Source organism: Diabrotica virgifera, chromosome 8 (genome assembly GCF_917563875.1).
Source record: "Diabrotica virgifera virgifera chromosome 8, PGI_DIABVI_V3a".
NCBI classification, from domain to species: Eukaryota; Metazoa; Arthropoda; class Insecta; order Coleoptera; family Chrysomelidae; genus Diabrotica; species Diabrotica virgifera.
The window spans coordinates 116,446,076-116,469,990 of record NC_065450.1 but is presented as its reverse complement, the minus strand read 5'-3'; the positions used below and the strand labels follow the sequence as shown (position 1 = coordinate 116,469,990).

General features: G+C 32.5%; 1 protein-coding gene across 1 annotated transcript in view; it reads right to left on the bottom strand.

The window, feature by feature from the left end:
* Positions 1–2,549: 2,549 nt before the first annotated feature.
* LOC126889707 (succinyl-CoA:3-ketoacid coenzyme A transferase 1, mitochondrial) overlaps positions 2,550–23,915 on the bottom strand; it is a 37,440-nt gene continuing 16,074 nt past the window's right edge. The window contains exons 5-8 of the mRNA XM_050658240.1: positions 21,134–21,423; positions 10,175–10,391; positions 7,637–7,712; positions 2,550–4,839 (exon numbers count right to left, since the gene is read on the bottom strand). Of these exons, the coding sequence (XP_050514197.1) occupies positions 4,522–4,839; positions 7,637–7,712; positions 10,175–10,391; positions 21,134–21,423 (901 nt within the window). The 3' untranslated portion in view covers positions 2,550–4,521. The remainder of the gene's footprint in view (positions 4,840–7,636; positions 7,713–10,174; positions 10,392–21,133; positions 21,424–23,915) is intronic.

The following is a 23,915-nucleotide window of genomic DNA, read 5'->3' as shown; positions in this document are numbered from 1 at the left end:
AGATAGCAACATTCTGAAAGTGAGAAACTGCAGGGAACTATGCACATATCGAAATTAGTGCAGCCGATATGTGAAACAATTGTGCATTTAATGATAGAAGTATATAATTTGGACCACATATACTGCACAGATAAAGGTTCAAATTTAGATAGGAGGCCATCTCAGATTTTGCCTTTTACAAAAATGGCGGGGATTCAAAATGGCGACTATACATATGTGACTAATAGCACGATAACTTTTGAACGAGACTTCAGATTTCAACCAAATTTGGTATATATGTTCTCTTTGTGATGTATAAGATCGAGGTCTTGAATCACAAGAATTGGTTTACCAGAAGTTGTGTTTTTCCTGGTTTTTATGTAAAAATGTGCTGTTTCTTTATCAATTTTTTCACCCTGTATGTATTAATTTTACAAAAAGTTAATACCGCCATTGAAAAGAGTGTAAAAATATTTTTTAGGAAATTTTTTTAACTTTTTAGTTATGTTAATTACCATTTAATAAATGCAAAACGTATCTTCACATGTACCTATATGCGGCAGATTCGTGCAAATATAAGAATTATTGTGCATTTAATGGTAGAAGCATATAATTTGGACCACATATACTACACATATAAAGGTTCAAATTTAGATATAGGCCATCTCAGTTTTTGTTCTTCTTACAAAAATGGCAGGCATTCAAAATGGCGACTTTAGATATGTGACTAATAGCACGATAACTTTTGAACGAGACGTCAGATTTGAACTAAATTTGGTATGTAGGTTTTATTTTTGATGAATAATATCGAGGTCTTAAACCGGAAGAATCGGTTTAAAAGAATTTGTTTTTACTGTTTTTTTATATAAAAATATGTTGTTTCTTTTTCAATTCTTTCACCCTGTAGGTATATATAAATTTTTCAAAAAGGTAATACCGCCATTGAAAATAGTGTAAATATATTTTTTTTAGGAAATATTTTTAACTTTTCAGTTGTGTTAATTACCATTTAATAAATGCATAACGTATGTTCACATGTACCTATGGGCGGCAGATTCATTTTGAATGCCCGCCATTTTTGTAAAAGATTAAATCTGAGATGGCCTCATATCTAAATTTGAATCTTTGTATGTGTAGTATGTGGGGTCCAAATTGTATGCTTCTACCATTAAATGCACAATAATTCTTATATTATTATTTGCACGAATCTGCCGCACATAGGTACCTACATGTGAAGATACGTTATGCATTTATTAAATGGTAATTAATATAACTAAAGAGTTTAAAATATTTCCTAAAAAATATTTTTACGTTTTTTTCATCGCCGGTATTACCTTTTTGAAAAATTAGCATACACAGGGTGAAAGAATTGAAAGAGAAACAACATTTTTACATAAAAAAAAACAGTAAAAACACAAATTCTGGTATGCCGATTCTTCCTGTTCAACACCTCGATATTATTCATCGTTTAAAAGTTATCTCGTTCAAAAGTTATCGTGCTATTGGTCACATATGTATAGTGGCCATTTTGAATGCCCGCCATTTTTGTAAAAGGAACAAAAACTAGGATGGCCTAGTATCTAAATTTGAACTTCTATATGTGTAGTATATGTGGTCCAAATTATATGCTTCTACCATTAAATGCACAATAATTCTTATATTTGCACGAATCTGCCGCATATAGGTACATGTGAAGATACGTTTTGCATTTATTAAATGGTAATTAACATAACTAAAAAGTTCAAAATATTTGCTAAAAAATATTTTTACTCTTTTTAATGGCCGTATTAACTTTTTGAAAAATTAATACATACAGGGTGAAAGAATTGAAAAAACAACAACATATTTTTACATAAAAACCAGGAAAAACACAACTTCTGGTAAACCTATCCTTCCGGTTCAAGACCTCGATCTTATACATAAAAAAAAAGAACCTATATACCCAATTTGGTTGAAATCTGAAGTCTCGTTCAAAAGTTATCGAGCTATTAGTTACATATGTATAGTCGCCATTTTGAATTCCCGCCATTTTTGTAAAAGGCAAAATCTGAGATGGCCTCCCATCTAAATTTGAACCTTTATATATGTAGTATATGTGGTCCAAATTATATGCTTTTATCATTAAATGCACAATTCATATATTTGCACGAATCTGCCGCACTAAATGAGTGGAAGAAAATTATAACGAAAGCTAAGTCATACAACAAACTTTGACAACAAACAAGCGGAATGCGGAGTAATTAACAGCAATAGGCGAATGAGAGAACTCTAAGTAAGAGCGGCAAACGTACCATCCGGAATGAAAAGCCTTGATGATGATGATATTCTGATCTTGCTAAGACGAGTCGAGTAATACATCGCTCGTACTATTTCGGCGACTTTAAAACAGTACAGGTTGCAACTCTAAAACCGGAAGTCCGAAGTCATATTTCTCACCTCTAGTACCACCTATCGATTATATGCTCTCATTCGACACCTCATTTGTCATTTTACTTGTTTTAATAACGGAGGCGGACAGACAGACAGACAGATTTTTCCAAAATGGGTAAAAACAATAGGATCAAAAAAATATTTTTTTAAACAATTTGTATATATTTAAAATGACATTAACGATTTATAGTGCAGTCACTGAAGGATTTCACCTCCGATTTCGTTAAACCTCCATCGTTTTCATGAAAATTGGTGAGTAATTAGCGGATACCTCAAAGAACAAAGGTGACATGATGCCAACTTGCGCTTTTACCCTGGGGGTGGATGCCACCCCTTCTCGGGGGTGAAAATTATTTTTATAAAAATAATACCATAAATTGATAGAGGGACAAATTATAAACAAAATTCGTTATATAAAGTTATTAATATAAATCAATACTTTTTGAGTTATTCAAGATCAAAGATTTTATTTTTTTGTAAGAAAAATGCATGGTTTTCACGTATAACTCAAAAACTATAAGCTTTTTCAAAAAAGTTAATATTACCGAAATTGAAGATAATAAAAAATTGAATATACTCCTCACTTAAATAACTAAACTAATGTTAGTTCAAAGTGAGTTATTGGCAATTGAATGTATATTTCTTTCGACGAGTACTCAAATCTAAGTATTCAAGCTTAAATAACGGGAAAACGATACAATTTATAAAATATACCTGCTAAACATTTGTCAAAGTACTTCATAATACCTATCAAATGAGCTCCAGTACAAGTTAATAGCATCAAAATTAAGCAAGTTATGATGAAAATAAAAGAACTCTTTCGAATTTTTTAGGAAAAATTGAAAAATTAAACATATGTCATTTCCACAAAAATTAAAATTTATACTAATCCTTACAAGAATTTCTTTACATTAGCATTAGTAATGATTTCAATAATTTTGACCGGTTTAGAAGGCATATTTTTGAAAAAAAGATATAATTTAAAAAAAATCAGAATTTTTAAATTTATCGTAATTTTTATATTCTTTTGAGAATAACTCCAAAAATACTCAATATACGTAAAAATATATAACCAAATTTTTTCAATGTCAAATATTTTACCTCTTTTACTATATCTATAGGGTAAAAAATAACCGAGATAGAAACGTTTAAATCTTAAATTTTGCTGTGAGAACCATGCAACCGGGACCATTTAACCTTTTATTTAAAAAAATAAGGGGGTTTAAAAGATTAAATTTAACGTATTTAAATAGCCGTTGGAATTAACTTTCAAATGGTTTTTAGATGAATCTGACATAGTAAAAATTATTGGAGTTATTAAAAAAAAACAGTTTTTGGAAAAATTTTTAAAAGATTAATTTTGAAAAATTTTTGGTGTATAAATTTTAATGATATCGACATGTTCGGGGGCTCATTTGATAGATATTTCTAAGTACTTTGACAAATGTTAGACAGGTTTGTGTTAAACAAATGCATCATTTTCCCGTTATTTAAGTTTGAATACTTAGATTTGGTTACTCGCCGAATAAAATATACATTCAATTACCTATAACTCAGTTTTAGTTAACACTAAAAGGTTTTTCTGGTAAGAAATTTATTTCATTTTTTATTAGCTTCAATTTTAGTAATAATAACTTTTTTGTAAAAACATAGTTTTTGAGTTATTGATGAAAAATCGGTTAAAAACATGCATTTTCTCAAGAAAAATTAAAATCTTTGATCTTTAATAACTCAAAAAGTTTTGATTTATTTTAATAACTTTATATAAGAAATTTTCCTTAGAGTTAGTCCCTCTATCGAATTGTGGTGTTATTTTTAATAAAATAATTGTCTCCCGCGAGAAAGGGTGGCATCCACCCCCAGGGTAAAAGCGCAAGTTGGCACCATGTCACCTTTGTTCCTTGAGATATCGTCTTACCATTCACCAATTCTCATGCAAATCGATGGAGGTTCAACGAAATCGGAGGTAATAGTTCATATCCACCTTCAGTTACTGCACTATTAAGAAAATTTGATAATTTACATTATGAAATATGATAATAATAAAAGAGATAATAGTTACACTTATAAAATAAACGGTACTTAAACGAAACAATCTTATCCTAAATAAAACTAGTTAACAGCCACTTGTCCCATTGGTTTTAATTCTTCTGCTACTTCAAAGGTGCAGCCAGTCGAGGCGAGAATATCCTCTACACCTACACCCTCAGCAACTTCAATAAGCTTAAGTCCAGCTTCCGGATCTATTGTAAATACTGCTTTTTCTGTGATTATCATATCCACTACATTTTTGCCGGTTATGGGAAGAGTACAATTTTCTAATATTTTGTGACCGCCGTCTTTCGCTGAGTGTTCCATACATACTACCACTTTCGTCGTAGGAGCTGAGACCAGATCCATGGCACCGCCCATACCTTTCACCAATTTTCCCTAAAAGTATTAAGCTCATTAATAATCAGTTTTGATCAGAAAGGACAGGTCTGCTATAGACCAAATATTCTCCAAAGGAGATACAGACAACTTGTTATGAAGATAAAGTTCCTCTGAATGTTTTGTTTGTGGGTTTCAGACAAGCATATGATAGAGTCGATAGAGCCAAAATGTATGGAGCAATTTGGGTATACCAAAAAACTGGTTAGGCTAATAAAAATGACACTAACTAACTCTACCTGTGAAATTGCTTGGCACAGTCACATTTCAGATCAATTTATGGTTGCAAAAGGCTTGAGACAAGAAGATCATTATTCAACATTATTCAACTTAGTGTTAGAAACTGTTATCAGAAAATGTAACATGAAGGTGGGAAAAGCAATCATGAAAAATAAGCATGGTATATATAATATTTGTTGATGATTTAACGATTCTAGCGAAATAATTAAAAAGAGTAGTTCTGAACAAAATTATTGACAAAGTACAGAAATTCGCATTGGAACTAAATGAAGACCAAACCAAATATATGATCATGGAAGGGACAAAATGAAAAACAATATATAATGCGAGATCTGTAAGTGGTAAAAAGAAGGAGTATTCACTTAACCAATTTGAAAAGGTTTCTTTGAAAAAAGAAATAAAAAAATAACCTCATTGATATTTGAAATGGAACTATAGAGGATAATTTATTTGTTCTGTTCATTATTTTAATTATTCGTTACATACGAAGCACAATGTATAATATATTTTTCATGCTGGGTCTAATGTTGCTTAATAGCATATAGATAAAAGTAACAATTCATAAGCAAAATGAGTATAATAATTTGGAGGAATTCTAAATAAATTTTACCATATTATTTATTTTAGAAATGTTAAAAATTCTATGAATTTTTACCAATTTCACTGTTAGCGTAGTTGGTAATGTTACTAAACGAATCGATTGTTAGTAACACCAAATCAAATATTTACCAGAAAATGGATTTGAGAATAGGTATCTCTTGGGATAAAGGGAAATGGATTTTATTGGGTTTTCAGTTATTAACATGGTATAGTACCATTTTAACTTTGCCTATGCGTCATGATTCATTTTCAAACAAATTAAATCAAAGTATAAAGTGAAACGTACGTCGATGTGTATAGTAAATAGCAGGGGTGGCCAAGCTCCTTAATAGTCCGAGCCACTTTTCACAAGTTAAAGCCACTTTTCATAAGGTTTTTACAATTTTTTTAACAGAACTTTTACTTACTGAAAACCGAAATAAAATTAAGAAATATTAAAACTTAATTACATTTTTAAAAATGAGGTCATTCAACTGTAATGATACCTTGCAACGTCAACTTCGAAAGCGCATGATTAAATGTTACATTTGATTAGTCCTCTTGTATGGTGTCTAAGCATGGACATTAAAAATATCCACCATTAATCGTTTGGAGGCCTTTGAAATGGGGCTGCACAAACGTATACTTTAAACACCATGGAGAGCAAATGCTGCCCGCGAGCTGCTTGATAACATCAAATATAGAAAGATGGCCTATTTTGGACACGTAGTAAGGGGAGACCGGTGTAATATTTGTTCAACTTATTATGATGGGTAAAATCGAACGACGCAGAGGAATTGGTAGAAAGCTCTTGGTTGAAGAATATCCGGAAGTGGACAGGAATAAAGAAAGCAGAACACCTATTTAGAATAGCTCGAGACAGAGACAGTTTCGCCATGTTAATCGCCAACGTCAAGGAGACTTGAAAGGACACGTTAAGAAGAATTACATTTTTGTTTTCCTTCTTTTGATAATTCTTTACAATTTGCTGATTAATATGTGGCAGTACTTCTCAGTAATTCTTTTAGATGCTGGTTAGTTAATACTGATAGGTGTTAGGATTTCACGAATTATAAAATGGAATAAAATGGCCCACACAAGTACGTTGGTTGTTGGAAATAATTCGACAAGCATCCTTTTTTAGGGTACCTACTTGGATTCTGGTACAAATTTCTAAAATTCGGTATTCGGCGTCGACTTATAGTTTTATTTTCGAGCTTGATCTTGTTGCGTCTCTATTAATTTTAATTCTCCAGATGTTGTTTAGGTCATATATTGGTAATAATAAAAGATTCACCTTATGAACTATGTTCATTTCAAATGAATTCAGAAAAAAATAAAGACACGATTTAACATATTTTAAGTCTTCAAATCTATTTTGGAGTTTGGTCAATATTCCTTCCGGCTTTTTTATATACCTACTCGGAAGTTTTTCTAGTTTATTATTGTAAGATTTTTTTTTTAAGTCGAGTAAAATGACTAAAATATAAAATGTATACCTAATCCAAATTACAAATTATACCCGTAGCAAGAGTTATACAAAAATCGGTCTGGATTCGGTTGATTACTGACTTTTACATTGCGCCACTCTTATGTAATGTTCGTTAGCGTAGTTTTCGATGTGTCATATCATTCTTATCTTGTATGGAAATGGAATTTGTTTCAAAGTATTTCATGTTTGTTGTCAGTAATTTAAAAAACATTTTGAAACATATAGGACGATAATAATTTTTTAAAATCATATCTAATACAAAATTGAAAAATAATTCGGGTACAATCGAGAGCCACAAGTAATCCTTCAAAGAGCCGCATGTGGCTCGCGAGCCGCAGTTTGGCCACCCATACTAATGAATGTACTTTATGAATTTAAAAATTGAGTTATAACAATTTATATAACTTTTCACACAATTTTGAAAAAAAATACGTAATGATATTAAAAGAAACGGGAGGTTAGTAAGAAAACTTTTTTAGTACTTACAGGAATCATCCAATTTGCTAGGTCTCCATATTGTGAAACTTCCATAGCGCCTAAAATAGTTAAGTCAATATGACCCCTAAAAATGGAAAAAAGGGTCATATATTTATTTTTCTATAAATTACGTTTACTTTTTTTAAATGTAAATAAAATCTTTAATAACTATTTGGATAAAATAAATCCCATTTTAATTCAATTCTACACATACTACTAGAATACTTCGATTATTTATAAAACAACTTCAATCTAGGGATCTTTTTGGCGAAAAAACTACAACTATGTTAGTTTTCTCGAAATTCTTATTCAAGTTAAGATCCTCGAACTACCTCAATTGTTGGGATTTTGGAACTATTCATATAATTCGTTCCCATCTCTATTTTTAACAGTTCCACGTTCCACCGGTAATTATCAGATGGTGATTTTAGAAATTTGTTTTTTGTTGTTTATATGTAATATAGATATACTAGGACGGTCCAATATTTCGGCGTCGAATCGGGCTAATAATGCGGCATAGTAAAGTCCTACGATCGTTTTTCCTTTTTTTTTTTCGGGAAGTGGATATAGATCACACCTTGTGAATCCCAGAAAATGGTGGTCATCGCTTTTCCGACCGATTGGACAGTTTTCGCCCTTCTCGCAGCACGTTCGCGGGGTGACGTTCACTGTATCGACTGTTCCTTGGACTCTGGTGTATACCATCGGAACCATGTTTCGTCGACGTTTATGAAACAACGTAGAAACTCATTCAGATTACGATTAAACAGCATCAGTCACTGCTCTGAAGTGGTCTCATGGTTGTGTTTATTGTTCGAAGTTAGAAAATGCGGCAGCCATCGCGCCGACAGCTGTTTTATGCCCAACATTTCATGCAGGATATGACCAACGAATCTTTTGAGATGCCTACTGTCTCAGTTATCTCACGCTCCTTCAGTCAGCGGTTTACCAATAAGATATCGTGGATTTATTTCACGTTATCCTTAGTGGTAGCCATTTTCGGGGCACCTGGGAGTGACTTAACAAAAACTGACGCCACCACGTTGAAACTCGTTAAACCATGTTTTGAACGTTTTCATCGAAGGAGAAGATTCCCGTTTACAGCATTCAAGCGCTTTTTGATTTCGCTGCGGGATTTTCCTTCTAAAAACAAATTCCTTAAACACGCGGTCAAAACAAAACTACGAGTCCGATTCGGCTAATATTTTTATACGCTGTGAGCTCGTACGTAGAGGGGATATTTAAAAGTTCGTGAGCGCCAGTAGTGACAAATCAGGGAACCTTTCCTGGAAATTTGACATAAATGTCAAAGTGATTAATTTAAAATTGAAATTAAAAACATTAATTAGAAAAAATATTAGTTGGTCAAAGCTGTGGTATATATTTTTACGTTAAATATACTTACGTTTTAAATACTGAATTTAAGTTTTTTTAATATACCGTAATATGTAATTATAAATTAATCTATTAATCTTAGCGCCATCTACACGATAGTTGTGAAAGTATCAGAAGTAAGAAATTAATATTTCATCAATAGAACGTCAAAATGATTAGCAAAATCTTAAAAAAATCGATTACAATTTAAGTATTTTTTTGCGTTGTAAATATTAAGCGATAACAATTAAATAATAAATTTAAAAATTACCGGCGAATGTTACATTAGTAATCCGCTAGTGGCGACATCAGCGAAGCTCAGAGCGTATAGAGGCCGTTTACAAGAATGTATTACACGATTGTAGATTTCTCTTGTGACAGTAGCGCCATCTAGCGGAGAGGCTAAGTACTTATCGGACTACCCAAGTATTTTCAACTATTATTATAGTTACAGTTTTTTTTTGTATTTTATATGAGTATAACAGTATAACATAAAAATTGCTAAATTTTTAAACTCGTGCAGACTTACTGCATGTAGTTACTTGTATGAAATTTCAATAACTTGTCTGTTATTTCTATTTCTAGCCTACTCCCTCTATTCTCTCTTTCCCTCTCTCTGGGGACACCAAGAAAGGGACGAAAGTTTAAATCGAGGTTCAGTAAATTTTTAGAATCTAAAGGTTTTTTTCGATTATCTTGCTCACTAGCAACACTGGAAAATACCCTCAAATTGATCCATTAATTGAAAGCTTTCATTGGTCATATATTATAAATACCTTCTAATCTGATCGTTACTTTACTTTCTCCCTCTTAAACAAAAAGAAGTCGCGGCATGAAGAGTCAGTTACTTGAGATTGTGCAAAAAAGATTAAAGTTTTGAAAATAGCTGACCCGAAAGCTAATTATTGAGGTTCTGTCAGGATCTTTTATTTTCGGGAAACATTTCAGTAGCGCCAATAGACATATTTAACACGTTCGGTGCCCATGACGCACGGGTGTCGTCACGACGGTTTCATCGAGGGTATCGACCGACGATGCACGAGTGTCTGCAGTAGTACTGTGTTAATAAATGAACTATTAAGTACGAGGTACCAGCCAAGTGGCGCGTGTTCAAGATGGGCACTGAGCGTGTTAAGTTTTTGTAAACAGCTAACTAATTTTATATATACTTACCCTCTAATCATAGTAAAACTCATATCACTGCTAAAGAATGAAGAACCAGGTATTACGGTAATAGTTTCTTTTCCAGCATTTATGAGATCTGGATCCACATCACATGAATCTGGGAAAGGACCGAGACCTAGGACTCCATTTTCTGATTGCAAATATACTTCCATGTTTTCTGGGATATAATTAGAGGTCAACATTGGCATACCAATTCCTAGATTAACTGTTTCATGTATTAAGGAAAGTAGAACAACTTTTTGACAACACAAATTAATTTTTTTCTTATCAAAACCAACGTAATAGAGCAGTCTTATTCGTACCTTCGAATCGATCGCAGGCTATCTTTTACAAAGAAAACCGGATTCATCAATTTTTGTTGAATTATTAAAAACTCGTTAAAAATTTAATACTCGATAAAGATATAATTTTATAGTCCAGTGAATTTTTAAATAAACAAATTAAATTGGTTCCCCCATTATGGGGGAACAAAGTTCATTAGGGACGTCCTCTCAGACGAAAGACATAGTGAATAGTGAAGATAGTTTAATGGAAAATAATAGTTTTGAACCTAGTGCTACTTTGCCGATAGAAAAACAAAAGGATATTAAATATTTCAACTTGATCTCAGATAAGTACAATTTAGATAATATTTGGGTTTATATTGAAAAAATTGGGAATGAAACTGGTCTTTCTAGATTGCACCCTATGGCGATAGGTCACCTACTATTTAAGACCCTGAAACTTACACATATTAAAGAGATAAAAAGCATTGGCCGTAATCGTATAAAAGTTTTGCTGTCATCACGTTTAGAAGCTAATAATCTTGTCAAAAATAAATTATTAGACGCTCAAAATTTAAGAGCTTACATTCCAAATCACTTGTTGGAAGTGAAAGGGCTTATAAGGGATGTAGACACCCAATTTGACATTAATTATCTCATGGAAAACATTGAATCTACTTCCAAAGTTTTAAATATTTATAGAACAAAGCGTAGAATCCAAAAAGAGGAAACAATTGAATACGTAGATAAAAAAACTATAGTTGTCACTTTTGAGGGTAATATTCTACCCAACTATATAGGTTTTAATAGAGTTTATTTTCCGGTAGAACAATTTATTGGTAGGGTCGTTCAATGCTATCGATGTTTGAAATTTGGTCATGTGTCAAAGCAATGTAAAAGTTCCCAGGAATGTTGTATTCAATGTGGGCTAACTAAGACTACTGATCATACTTGCGATAAAGCTATGTATTGTATACATTGTAAAAGTAATGAGCATGTCACAATATCAAAAAAGTGTCCCTTTTATGAAAAACAAAAAAAGATTAAAAGTATAATGATCGAACAAAAGACTACTTTTTTAGAGGCAAAACATTTGTGTGAACAATCATTTTCTGGTGTTATGAGTCAAAATTACTTTTCTTTGCTTGAAAATAATGAACAAGAATTTCCTTCGCTTCCAAAAATTAATAAAAATTCTTTCTCCACTCAGCTAGGCCCACAGACAAATAAAGCGCGCCCTCTAATATCTTCTCAATTGAACAATAATTCACATGCATCTGTAGGAAAGAAAAGGAAACCAAACTCTCCTATCATACAATCTCCTATTCATAAACCTATCTTTCCCTTTACATTTGGACCTGCCCAGCCTTTACCGGCTAATCCACATAAACCCAATTATAACAAAGTTGAAAATAAAAATCAGTTGACAAAAACTATAACAAATTTTATAATGAACCTCTTGGAACATATTCGTTCAATTGAAGATATAAAAACGTTAGACGATAAGACTATAATTAATGAATTAGAACAGGTTTTAAATACTGTAAACAATAATAGCTTCTAATGGCTGTACAAGATATTTTAAAAATTGGTCAATGGAATGCTAGATCTATTATGTCAAACAAAAACAGTTTAATGCAATACGTAAACAATAAACAAATTGATATTTTACTAATTAGCGAAACATGGTTTAAAAAGATTCTCATTACAGTTTTAATGGTTATAACCTAATAAGAAGAGATAGGAAGGAAGACCGGTTTGGTGGCGTTGCGATTCTTATCCGTAACACAGTAACCTTCAGTGAACTAAAACTAAATTATAACTTTAATTCTGATATTGAAGTTTGTGGCATCAAAACAAAATTTAAAAATATTGAACTCAATATATTATCTATATACAAACCTCCTAAATGTAAAAGTACAGTATGTGATTGGGCAAATATATTTTCACAGGTCACTGGTTCAGTAGTTATAGGTGGAGATTTCAATGCGCATAATACGATTTGGGGATCTAATTATAATGATGCAACTGGAATACAACTTATTAAAACTGCAGATGACTTAAATTTTACAGTAATTAATAATGGAGAACCTACCATTTTAACTAAACCAGATCAAAATAAATCAGCTATTGATGTTACTTTCGTTACAGCTGATCTAGTCAATAAAATTAATTGGTCTATACATACAGACACCTTGGGATCGAATCATTTTATGATCTATATGGAAATTACCGACATTCATTTACCTGAAGAAATTATTCCTAAAAGTAAATGGAATACAAGAAAGGCTAATTGGTCCATGTACGAAATTTCAGCAGAGCAATTTTTCAATAACTATTACCAAATGGAAAATACGTTGGACAAATATAATTTTTTAATTGATTGTATAAATTATGCAGCTCAACTATCAATTCCACAATATAAAGCTTATAAAAACAAAATCAGAAATTCTCCGCCGTGGTGGAATACAAATTGTGATAACATTATCAAGGAAAGAAAAGAAGCACTTTCAAATTATAAGCAAAACCGTAACTTTGAAAATTACTTAAAATGCCAAGAGAGCATGGCTAAAAGTAAAAAAAAATTAAAGGAAATAGCTAAAGAAAGTTGGAAAAACTTTGTCTCAAACTTAAACAAAAACACTCCTTCCTCAGCATTATGGAATCAAGCTAGAAAAATCAATAGAAAATCAATTACTAATCGAACATGTCTTAATGATACATTAGTCGATTACGATTAGTCGAAATTTTTGATCAAGTTGCTCCTCCATCAGTCCAATTACTAAAAAGCTACAGCTATGCTTCAAATGAACAAAACCATTTTTTGCTAGAACCGTTCAACATTACAGAATTAGAATATGCTCTTAAAAATCGGAATAACACAAGTCCAGGTTTGGATAATATTAAATATCCCATGATACAACACCTTTCAAAAATAGCTAAACTCTTGCTGTTGGAAATATTCAATGAGATGGTCAAAAATGGGAGTTTAGTTCCTCAATTTCAAGATGTCATTATAATACCAATACTGAAACCAGGTAAAAATCTCAACGTGGCACAATCATATAGACCTATATCTCTTATGTCATGCCTTCTTAAAACAGTCGAACGAATGATAAAACAGAGACTGGAATGGTGGTTAGAAAAAAATAAATTACTTCCCAACCTTCAATTTGGGTACAGAAAAGGAAGAAGTACTTTAGACGCCCTTTCAACATTAGTGGTAGATATACAAAACACATTTACAGACAACAATTATTTACCTGCAATATGTATGGACATAGAGGGTGCATATGATAGAGTCTGTCTAGATATTTTAGTTGAAAAATTAGTCAAAAATTTCCAAATACCAGCCCAACTAGCAGGAACAATATATAATTTTTACTCATGTAGAAAGATATATCTCAGAGCACATAACAGTAGTCTGATAGGTCCACGATACAATAACTTGGGGCTGCCCCAAGGATCATTATTGAGCCCTTTGTTGTTTAATTTGTACACTGCTGATCTACATAATAGCCAAATTGAAAACTGCACTTTGAAGATTATACAATATGCTGACGATTTTCTTGTATACTCGTTTTCAAAAAGATATGATAATTGTATACAAACATTAGATAAAATGCACAACTTGTCAAACAATTGGTTCCAACAAAATGGATTTGAAATTTCCACAAACAAATCTAGTGTTTGCATTTTCACACGACACAACTTACCAAATATTGATAAATTAAAATTAAGCAATCATGAGTATAGTTTCCAAACTTCTATCAAATATTTGGGGATGATACTTGACCGAAAACTAACATGGAAATCACATATTGAGTTTATGCTAAACAAATGTAATCAAGGAATAAATTTTTTAAAAGCAATTTCAAAAACGTGGTGGGGAGCAGATGTTGAAACATCATTACTTTTCTACAAAGCTTATATACGATCAATCATAGATTATGGTTGTGTACTCTATGGCTCTGCATCTGATCGGGCCCTAAGCAGAATCGACGTAACACAAAATACAGTTCTGAGGATTTGTTTAGGTGTTATGAAATCAACTCCAATTAATGCGTTACATGTCGAAGCTTTAGAGATGCCACTGAAATATAGAAGAGAATATCTAAGTAAAAAATTTATTATGAAATTACAACATAAAGATCCTTCCCTTCATTTAAAAATAAGCAAATTGAATGAAGCTGATCTGACGAATAAATATTGGAAACACAAGAATTCACCTCCACTTTGTGAAGCTTTTCGCAGTATGTCAAACTTTGATGTTACTTCAAATCCAGACGAAATCTTAGACTTTGAAGATTTTCCTTCATTATTACATTTGGTAAAAGTAATTAAGCCAAGTTATCATGAAAATGCAGCTATCAGTCATAACATCTTAAGAAGTATCTTGGACGTTTTTTCGGAGTCTATAATTATCTACACAGATGCGTCGAAGTCAACGTTTGGCACTGGATGTGCCTTTTATGTCCCATCAAACAATACAGAAAAAATGTATAAAATAAATAATGCTTTCTCAATATTCAGCGCTGAAGCAATTGCAATTTATGAAGCTTTATTACATTTTATGAATACAGAAAATAAGTCTACAGTTATTGTTTCTGACTCACTTTCTGCACTGACAGCTATTCAGACAATAATATTTCCAAGTCATAATTTAAACAACTATATCTTCCAAATTAAAAAAATACTTTATGAAATCATTAAAAAACGAAGAGAAGTGCATTTCCTATGGGTTAAAGCACACATAGGTATCACCTGTAATGAACATGTTGATTTATTAGCAAAAAAAGCCATCACACATGGATCGTTAACCGGACATAAACCTTCTAATCCAGATATATGTGCAATTGTTAAAAATGAAGTTAACCAACAATGGAGACGTACATGGAACGAATCTAGCAAACATAGTTCCTCTCAATACGCGATGATTCAACCTAAAGTGCCTACTGAGTACTGGTTTAAAAATTATTCCGTTCCCCGCAGATATATTACTTCCATTATTAGAATAAAATTTGGGCACGCCTGTTATCCTTATCATTTGGCGAAAATTAACATTTTATCTTCAAATCTATGTTTAGACTGTCAAAAAGAGGGAGACTTAAATCATATATTTTTTGAGTGCTCAAAGTATACTGAACAAACTAATTGAAAATTTATTAAAATATAATATATTTCCACCTTATAATTTATGTTACCTACTTTCTCTAAATAGGAAAACAATATATGACTGTTTAATGGAATTTATTTGTAAAAGTAAAATCAACCTTTAAGCATTATCCACAAATGATTATTTACCTTTGTTTTATCCCATATGTATTTACCTCCTATCCGCGACCCAGTCTAGTTATGTCAAAACGAAATGTCTTGAAGGGCCCCTAGACGAGAAGAAGCAAGTGACCCTGTCTTATTCCTACCTTAACTCCTGAATATAATAATTGTAATATTAACAACCACCTTTACGGTAACGTTTCCTTATCTTTCTTATTTTTGTTTTGTTTTATATTTTTGAAATGTATGTAGATTTTGAAATATACTTGTTGTGACTGGCTGAGTGGCAACAGCCCATGCCAAAAAAAAAAAAACGTAATAGAGGCAGTCTAATTAATATTATTTTGAATACGGTCTGTGGTCTGGAATTGTTTCCTAAAGTTTCGTCTATGACCACGGTTGACATTATCAAAGCCGATGAGTCAAAGGGAATGCAAAACCAGAGTCGCAGACGAAACGTGTGAGAGAAATAATTCCAGATCACGGTTCATACCCCGCAAAATATGCACTGCTATAAAATTACTTAGACTCCTGATAATATTTGTGAAAGAAGAATCATTAAACTAAAATTATAATTAGCCCTGCTACTAGGAGGAAAAATATCTTGATAAATTAATATATAGTTTGAGATAGGAGGAAACAGGAATGGATGAACGACGAAATACTCAATATGATAGAAGAACATAGACAACGGAGATAAGGAAGATGATATAGCAGGCAAAGGAAAAAACACTGAGAAGAGAAATTCACAGAGATCGAGGACCTCCAAAAGAGATATGATCTATTTAATCTACACAAGTAAGTCCAAAAAATGGCAGAACTAAGAAAATAAAATCTCACTGGTACACTTCTAGATAGACACAGGATTACTAGAACACAGACGGATGAGAAAGTAAAATGCTGGGCAGAATACATTCACGAAAGAGGGGACCTGGAACACAATATAGAACTAACTGCAGAAGAAATAGGTCCAGATATTACACAAGAAGAAATAGTACACCCATTAAAAACCATGAAGAGTGGGAAAAGTCCTGGACCTGACATGCTTCCTATCGAACTAATAAAAATTATATACCGCACCATTAGCTTGATGTTCCATGTGCTAAAGTTGCTACTGAAAGTCATCCATAACCAAATATATCACAAACTGGACATATACAGATATTAAGGCCCGGCGCAAATTGAACCTAACCATGACACAATCTGCGTCGGCGGGACGGGTGACCCGTGCATTTATTTTTCTAGAGCTCCGCAGAATATCTAGGACATGTAATGAGAAATCAAGAACGTTACGGCCTTCTTCAACTGATTCTCCAAGGGAAGGTAAATGGTAAAAGAGGACCGGGAAGAAGACGCATTTCCTGGATTCAAAATTTACGAAAGTGGTATAACACGACTACCACTGAACAGTTCAGCGCTGCGGTAAACAACGTCAAGATAGCCATGATGATCGCCAACATCCGGAACGGATAGGCACTTTAAGAAGAAGAAGAAGAAGAAGAAGAAGAAGAAGAAGAAGAAGAAGAAGAAGAAGAAGAGAACCGCATATTGAACCCAACCTGACCCAACCGTTGTGGCAAATAGAGACGGGCAAAATCAGTGCGGACGTGTAACGGTTACTTTTGATACCGGTTCTCAGTGGTACTGAGTACAAATACTGATGTATTTGATCCTTGTACTGAATTGAGTAGGCAACTTTAAATCGGTATTTCCGTACTTGTAACTCGTAACGTGTTTAAATATCTTACACGTCCCTAGTAGTCAGTCGTAGCGGCATTACTTTCGAAAACATCGAATTTGATCATAAGCGGGTACATAAAGATATATTATCTGACACTGAGTATTTTATTTCTGCACAAATACCTACAGCTGGTTCCTAAAAAAACTGATACGGCTCTTAGTAAGATTTGATCATTTTGAGCAGTGTATTTGATTGGTTTGACATTATATTATATTTATTATAACAGACAAATAATTTTTTTTGTGTGAATTTGATGGCCTTGGCCGAGCCAATTAGCCAGACATTTTGTTATTTTAAAAACAAACAAATTTGATTTTTCAATCAGAGGAATTTTTTCTGTATTTCTAACTCTAAATACATAACAAACTAACATTATTATCTACAATTATTATCTAAATAATACTCTGTTTTGGTTGTTCATTTTTTTTTGTAAATTTTTATTTTTTTTTGTAGTTTTTGTTGTATTCTTTTTGTATTGTTAATTTGTTTTTTTTATTATTTTTTTTTATTATTTTTTATAAATTGATTTTTACTACGCTAAGACGTAAACCCGATTCAACCTCGCGGAGGTTTACATCTTCATCGTGGAGGTTTACAGACAAATAATAAAATAAACAAACAAACAACTGATTACATATGTTAATTCATAAATAATTGTCATAATTATTAAGGTCTAAATATTGATATTATTTTGAATTCTTGCAGTTTTCGCATCTTCAAAAGGATTCTCTTCTAATCTCTCCAAAAGCCTACTATCTTCATGAGCGGTAGATATTTTTGGTCTTCCAGAACCTTGCTTTCTTTCGAGAATTTCTTGTTCTCTCCATCTTTTATTAATATTAAAGACTGTTGTTCTGCTTCCGTTAAAATGATTCTTTACGGCAGATAGTGACCAACCATCTTCTAATTTCGTTACAATTCTTGCTTTAGTTCTTTGCTAACATGTGGAGCCATTTTTTGAGGTTAAACAGAATAAGTTATTTGACAAATTTTAAGATTTGGCAGTGACAGTATGTAAATAATAAGCATTTATCCTTCAAAATACACTGCTCAATTTTCTACAAAATACGCTTTAAGAGTCGTATCAGTTTTTTAGGAACCAGCTGTACATTTAAAATAATCTCAGAGTTATTTAATAATCCCCCCGTTACTGATTGGTCATAAAAAATAACACTATCTGCATATTTCGTTTTTAATTTTTAAGCATAAACAAAAATGTAATATGCCGACAAGTTGAATTTGAGGGTAATACGATATTTTTATCGATCACGGTTTTAAGTAACAAATCATTTTTCATTGATAATCTGTAGATTTAAGGAATTACATATAAAATTTTTATACCTATAGAAAGGGGATTACTATTATTTCATTTTAAGCAACCTTATTTTTCTAATAATGTGTTATTGTAAAGTCATAATTTTGATTATTAATTTCGTATTATACGAAACGTCGTCTTTCCATCGGTATATCTCGAACGAGTCCAATTAGATTCGAGACGTCCATCTCGCAAACAAAAACAAGTAAAAATAAACATCTGGCAGTGAGTCACGCGTCGCCACGTTCCACGACCCAAGAAAACTGTACGCCGATGACAAACGTTCCTAAGTGAGACCTGCGAGCGCAAGCACTGATCGCAAGTTAGGTTCAATTTGCGGTGTCTCGCTTCTAAGCGTGCTTCACTCTTCACAAAACTGTCCACGCAGTTCGCCGGTGCAGGTTGTATTTGCGCCGGGGCTAATGATACACAAGTTTGGGTTTTACACAGGCCTAGAAATGCGTGGAATTCTTTATAACTTAATATACCAGTACAAAGATGACTGGACGTCAATTGCGACATATACGGGTTTTATTGACTATAAGAAAGCATTCGATAAAGTATGATATGAACAATTAATGAATGTAATGAAATCAAAGAGAACATACTATATAATAATGACCTCAGGATAATAGATATAGCTATTATAAGCAGCAAGCAAAAGTATGTGTTAACAAACAGCTGTCAGAGGAAATTTAGATTAGATATGGGGTGATGGGTATTGTCGCCAATTCTTTTTAATGTCAACGTAGATTGAAGTAAACAGTTCGGTTGTATTTAGGTATATGAATTTTCAAATTCAGTAAACACTTCGGTTGTATTTAGGTACATGAATTTGAAAATTCATATACCCAAATAAAACCGAACTGTTTACTTCATCTAGGTTGTCTTATCGAAGGTATAGAGCCAACTACAAGGTTTACCCCTTTTAAAGTTTTCTTTTTAATGTCTACTAAGAAATCCTAAAAACGCTCTTGACGGTGAAACAGCTGAAATACAGGTAAATGGAGTTCCCAGTAACACGTTGGCTGCCATAATGTTAAAAAAGGGTTCCTGCGGCCACAAGGCTCCCGTTTCTATGCAAACAAGACAACTACAATATGTCACGCAGCTGTTATTGAAAACACAATGATACATAAGATTATGTCTCACGGTAGCCAACGTGTTAAAAACATTAGAGATAATGATATAAAAAATATAGAAGATATTTAGAGACTGGTGACCAGACGAGCGGAATATAGTCGAAAAATGAACGTTAAGAAGACAAAATTATGAGAATATGGAAAACTCAAAGAAATAACGAGAATCTTTTCATAAACAGAACCAATGTCGAACGAGTAGACCAATATGCATATCTTGGAACAATGATCAACGGCACAAATAATTACTTCCAAGAAATGAAAATCAGAATAGAAAAGGTTAGACAAAATTTTAACAAAATGAGAAGAGTGCTCTGCACAATAGATTTGAACTTGGAGCTAAGAGTTAGGTTGGCTCGGTTTTCTAGACTTTGTCTTATGGAATGTTGTGGGTGTATGTGTATAGAATAATTCTGAAAATATCGTCGACAGAACACTTCACAAACAAAGAAGTTCTGTGAAAGATGAATAACGAAGTGGAAATCTTAAATACAACCAAAACAAGAAAATTGAAATAAGGCTCCAACTGATTATGCAGGGAACGATTCAAGGAAAAAGAAGCATAGTGAGATGTAGGATACCATGGCCGCGCAGCCTGAGAGAATGGTACGGATATACATCAAATGAATGTTCAGAGAAGCTGTCCGAATAGCTATGATGATAGCCGACCTCCGTCGTGGAACAAGACGATGAGATATTAGAAGGCCACTGTTACTTTGTCTAACAGGAAGTTAGGTAGGTATGACATGGGAAAGAAAAATTTCCTTTCTGAGGTGGAACATGTCAAATTGACGATACTATGCGGTAATTAAAAAACTGTATTGGGTTTTATGTCATTTTTATTATTTGATATATACTGAATGTTACTTGAAATTCATTGACGAGATGAGATCTTCGACCTCCTCGAAAAGACATACATTACGAGAAGTATTTAAGATATATGGAGAACGAATTTTAATTTTTTTATTAGGCCGATAGAATTAAAAAGATTAATACGCGTATCACAAACTCAAAGAATTTTGAAAACAGACTTGAGAGTAAAAAACGAACGCAGGAAAAGATTTGAGAAATATAAAGAAAATAATCTTTTCCATAAGTTGGGCGAAAAATATTGGAAATATAGAGAACATTGGTGATTAGGGCGCAGAAGGTGAATAGTTATAAAATTGACAAAACCTTAGTTATTACATTTCACTTCTTGTAAAAGGATACCATACATTCCATTTTTGAATTCGAGAGCAGCCCTCCTGGCTATTCTTTCCCTATTGATGGCGGCGGGATTCTTCTTTATGACAGACTCTGTGCTGCTTTGCGTTTTACGCACAGTAACTTTTTCTATTCTTTTTTCGTATTTTTCACCTAAAATAATTCTATCGACAAATATACCAGGTAGATGGACATCGTCAGGTTTAATTTCACCCAATTCAACTATTTCTTCAACTTCTACTATTGTTGTTTTAGCTGCTTGTGCCATTGTAGGGTTAAAATTCCTAGCAGTTTTCCTAAAATTTAAAACACGATTTTAAAATTGTATTTAGTTAGACCTAACAACAATTATTACTATACTTGCAATATTGAATTTGAGGAAATTTCTTAATTTGATTATAAATGAAGAAGTACCACGTGTAAAGATTATGAATGCAGAATAGACCACAAGTATGCGAATATTATTAGAAATATATACGAAAATACAAAAACAACTGTAAACTTTCGTTCAATGACTGCGAAGATCAAAATTGGTAGATGGATGCGGCAGGGAGATACTTTGTCGCCAAAACTATTTATAACAGTCATGGAATACGCATTTAAACAAATAGGGCACTTCCAAGGTTTTAGGAGTCAGCACCGAGTTCGTGTGCGAATAATCCTTCGTATTTAAACGGGCCTGTCCAAAGTGCAATGGCAACTAAATACAAACTAAATGACAAACTAATAAGGGGTTATTCTCACACGGACTCGGCACTGACTACGAAAACCAACGTGCACCTTGGACGTACCCTTAGATCGATGTTAACCGTATTATCTAACCGAAAGAACTAAATCATCTCCGATGTGTCGATGACATTATTCTCATAACAGACGCCTTACGAGAAGCCAGATTTATGATATAACAACTACTAGTGCAGTCACCGAAGGTGAATATGAGCTATTACCTCCGATTTCGTTGAACCGCCACCGATTTGCATGAAAATTGGTGAGTGGTTAGAGGATATCTCAAGGAACAAAGGTGACATAGTGCCAACTTGCGCTTTTACCCTGGGGCTGGATGCCACCCCTTCGGGGGGATGAAAGTTATTTTATTAAAAATAATCTCATAATTCGATAGACGAACAAATTCTAAGCAACGTTTGTTATATAAAGCTATTAAAACCAATCAAAACTTTTTGAATTATTAAAGATCAAAGATTTTGATGTTTTTAACCCTCGTAAGGCGGTGCGGTGTGCTGCTGCACCCCAGACCTCGTTTTTCTCACCTATATTTTTTATTATTTTTTTTATTTTTGTCCATTTTTTTATTCGCATTAAATTCAATTCTAAACGCATTCCACCCATTACAGCATTTAAAACTCTTTGCGTTCACGTGTTTTTATTTTTTGGAAAAATGACTATAAGGTGCAAATGATGAAAATTTCATTCTGAATTAGACATTTCTGCTGTTCCATCTGGAACTAACAGAGCTATGGGACAATGTCAGAGAAAAAATACCGAAAGTCCCGGCATAACTGTATTGTGTGTAAAAACTTTGTGTTGCTCACACTGTGAAAAATTCCATGTGTTTGTCTTGCAGCGATAATATTGTTTTTAAAAAGAAATGAGTAATTTGTTTGTAAAATTATGTTTCATAGTATGAAAAACAACTCCTAATTAGCTTTCAAATCAATTTCCCCAACGTTCACATATAAAAAAATGGATATACGGATGGGGTGCAAATGCACCCCGCACCGTTGTGTACGTAAGAATCTAAGCACTGCCTTACGAGGGTTAACATTTTAAAAATACATGTTTTTAACCGATTTTTCATAAATAACTCAAAATCTATAAGTTTTTACAAAAAAGTTATTATCACCAAATTTATGGCTAATAAAAACTAAATAAACTTCTGAATAGAAAAACTTTTAACTAAAAATGAGTTATAGGTAATTTAATGTATATTTTTTTCGGCGAGCACTCAAATTTAAGTATTCAAGCTTAAATAACGGGAAAATGGTGCATGTTATAACATAAACTTGTTAAACATTTATCAAAGTACTTACAAATTGCTTTTTTAAACAACTCCGTTAGTTTTTACGATATCAGGTTCGCCTAAAAACCATTTGAAAGTTAATTCTAATAAAGGGCTATTAAACCACATTAAATTTAATCTTTTAACCCACTTACTTATTTAAAAATAAAAGAATACATGGCCCCGGTTACATGGTTTTCGCAGCAAAATTTAAGCTTTAAACGTTTCTATATCGGTTATTTTTTACCCTACAGAAACAGTAAAACAGTTTAAATATTTAGTACAGAAAAAACTAAAATTTGGTTTTATTTCATTTTTACGAATATTAAGTATTTTTGAAGTTATTATCAAAAGAAAATAAAAATTACGATAATTTTAAAAGTTCTGTTTTTTTAAATTATGTCTTTTTTTTCAAAAATATGCATTCTAAACCAGTAAAAATTGTTGAAATCATTAGTTATGCTAATATAAAGAAATTCTTGTAATAGTCCTGCCACCAGGGGGGCACAACGGCCTCCTTAATTCAGATGGACTTTCCCAAGTTTTTTTTATGTATTTAACCCGTATAACACGAATTTTTTGGGTAACAGTTGATCCGGATGTCGATAAGATTGTTATAAACAAAGAACTTGAGGAATTACATAACAGCGATTTTTCGCAAAACAAAACATTTTTTGTATTTCTTGGGTGATTCTCAGCAAAAAATGGTCTTACAAGTTTTTTCGTAGGATGCATAGTTTTCGAGATAAACGCGGTTGAACTTTCAAAAAA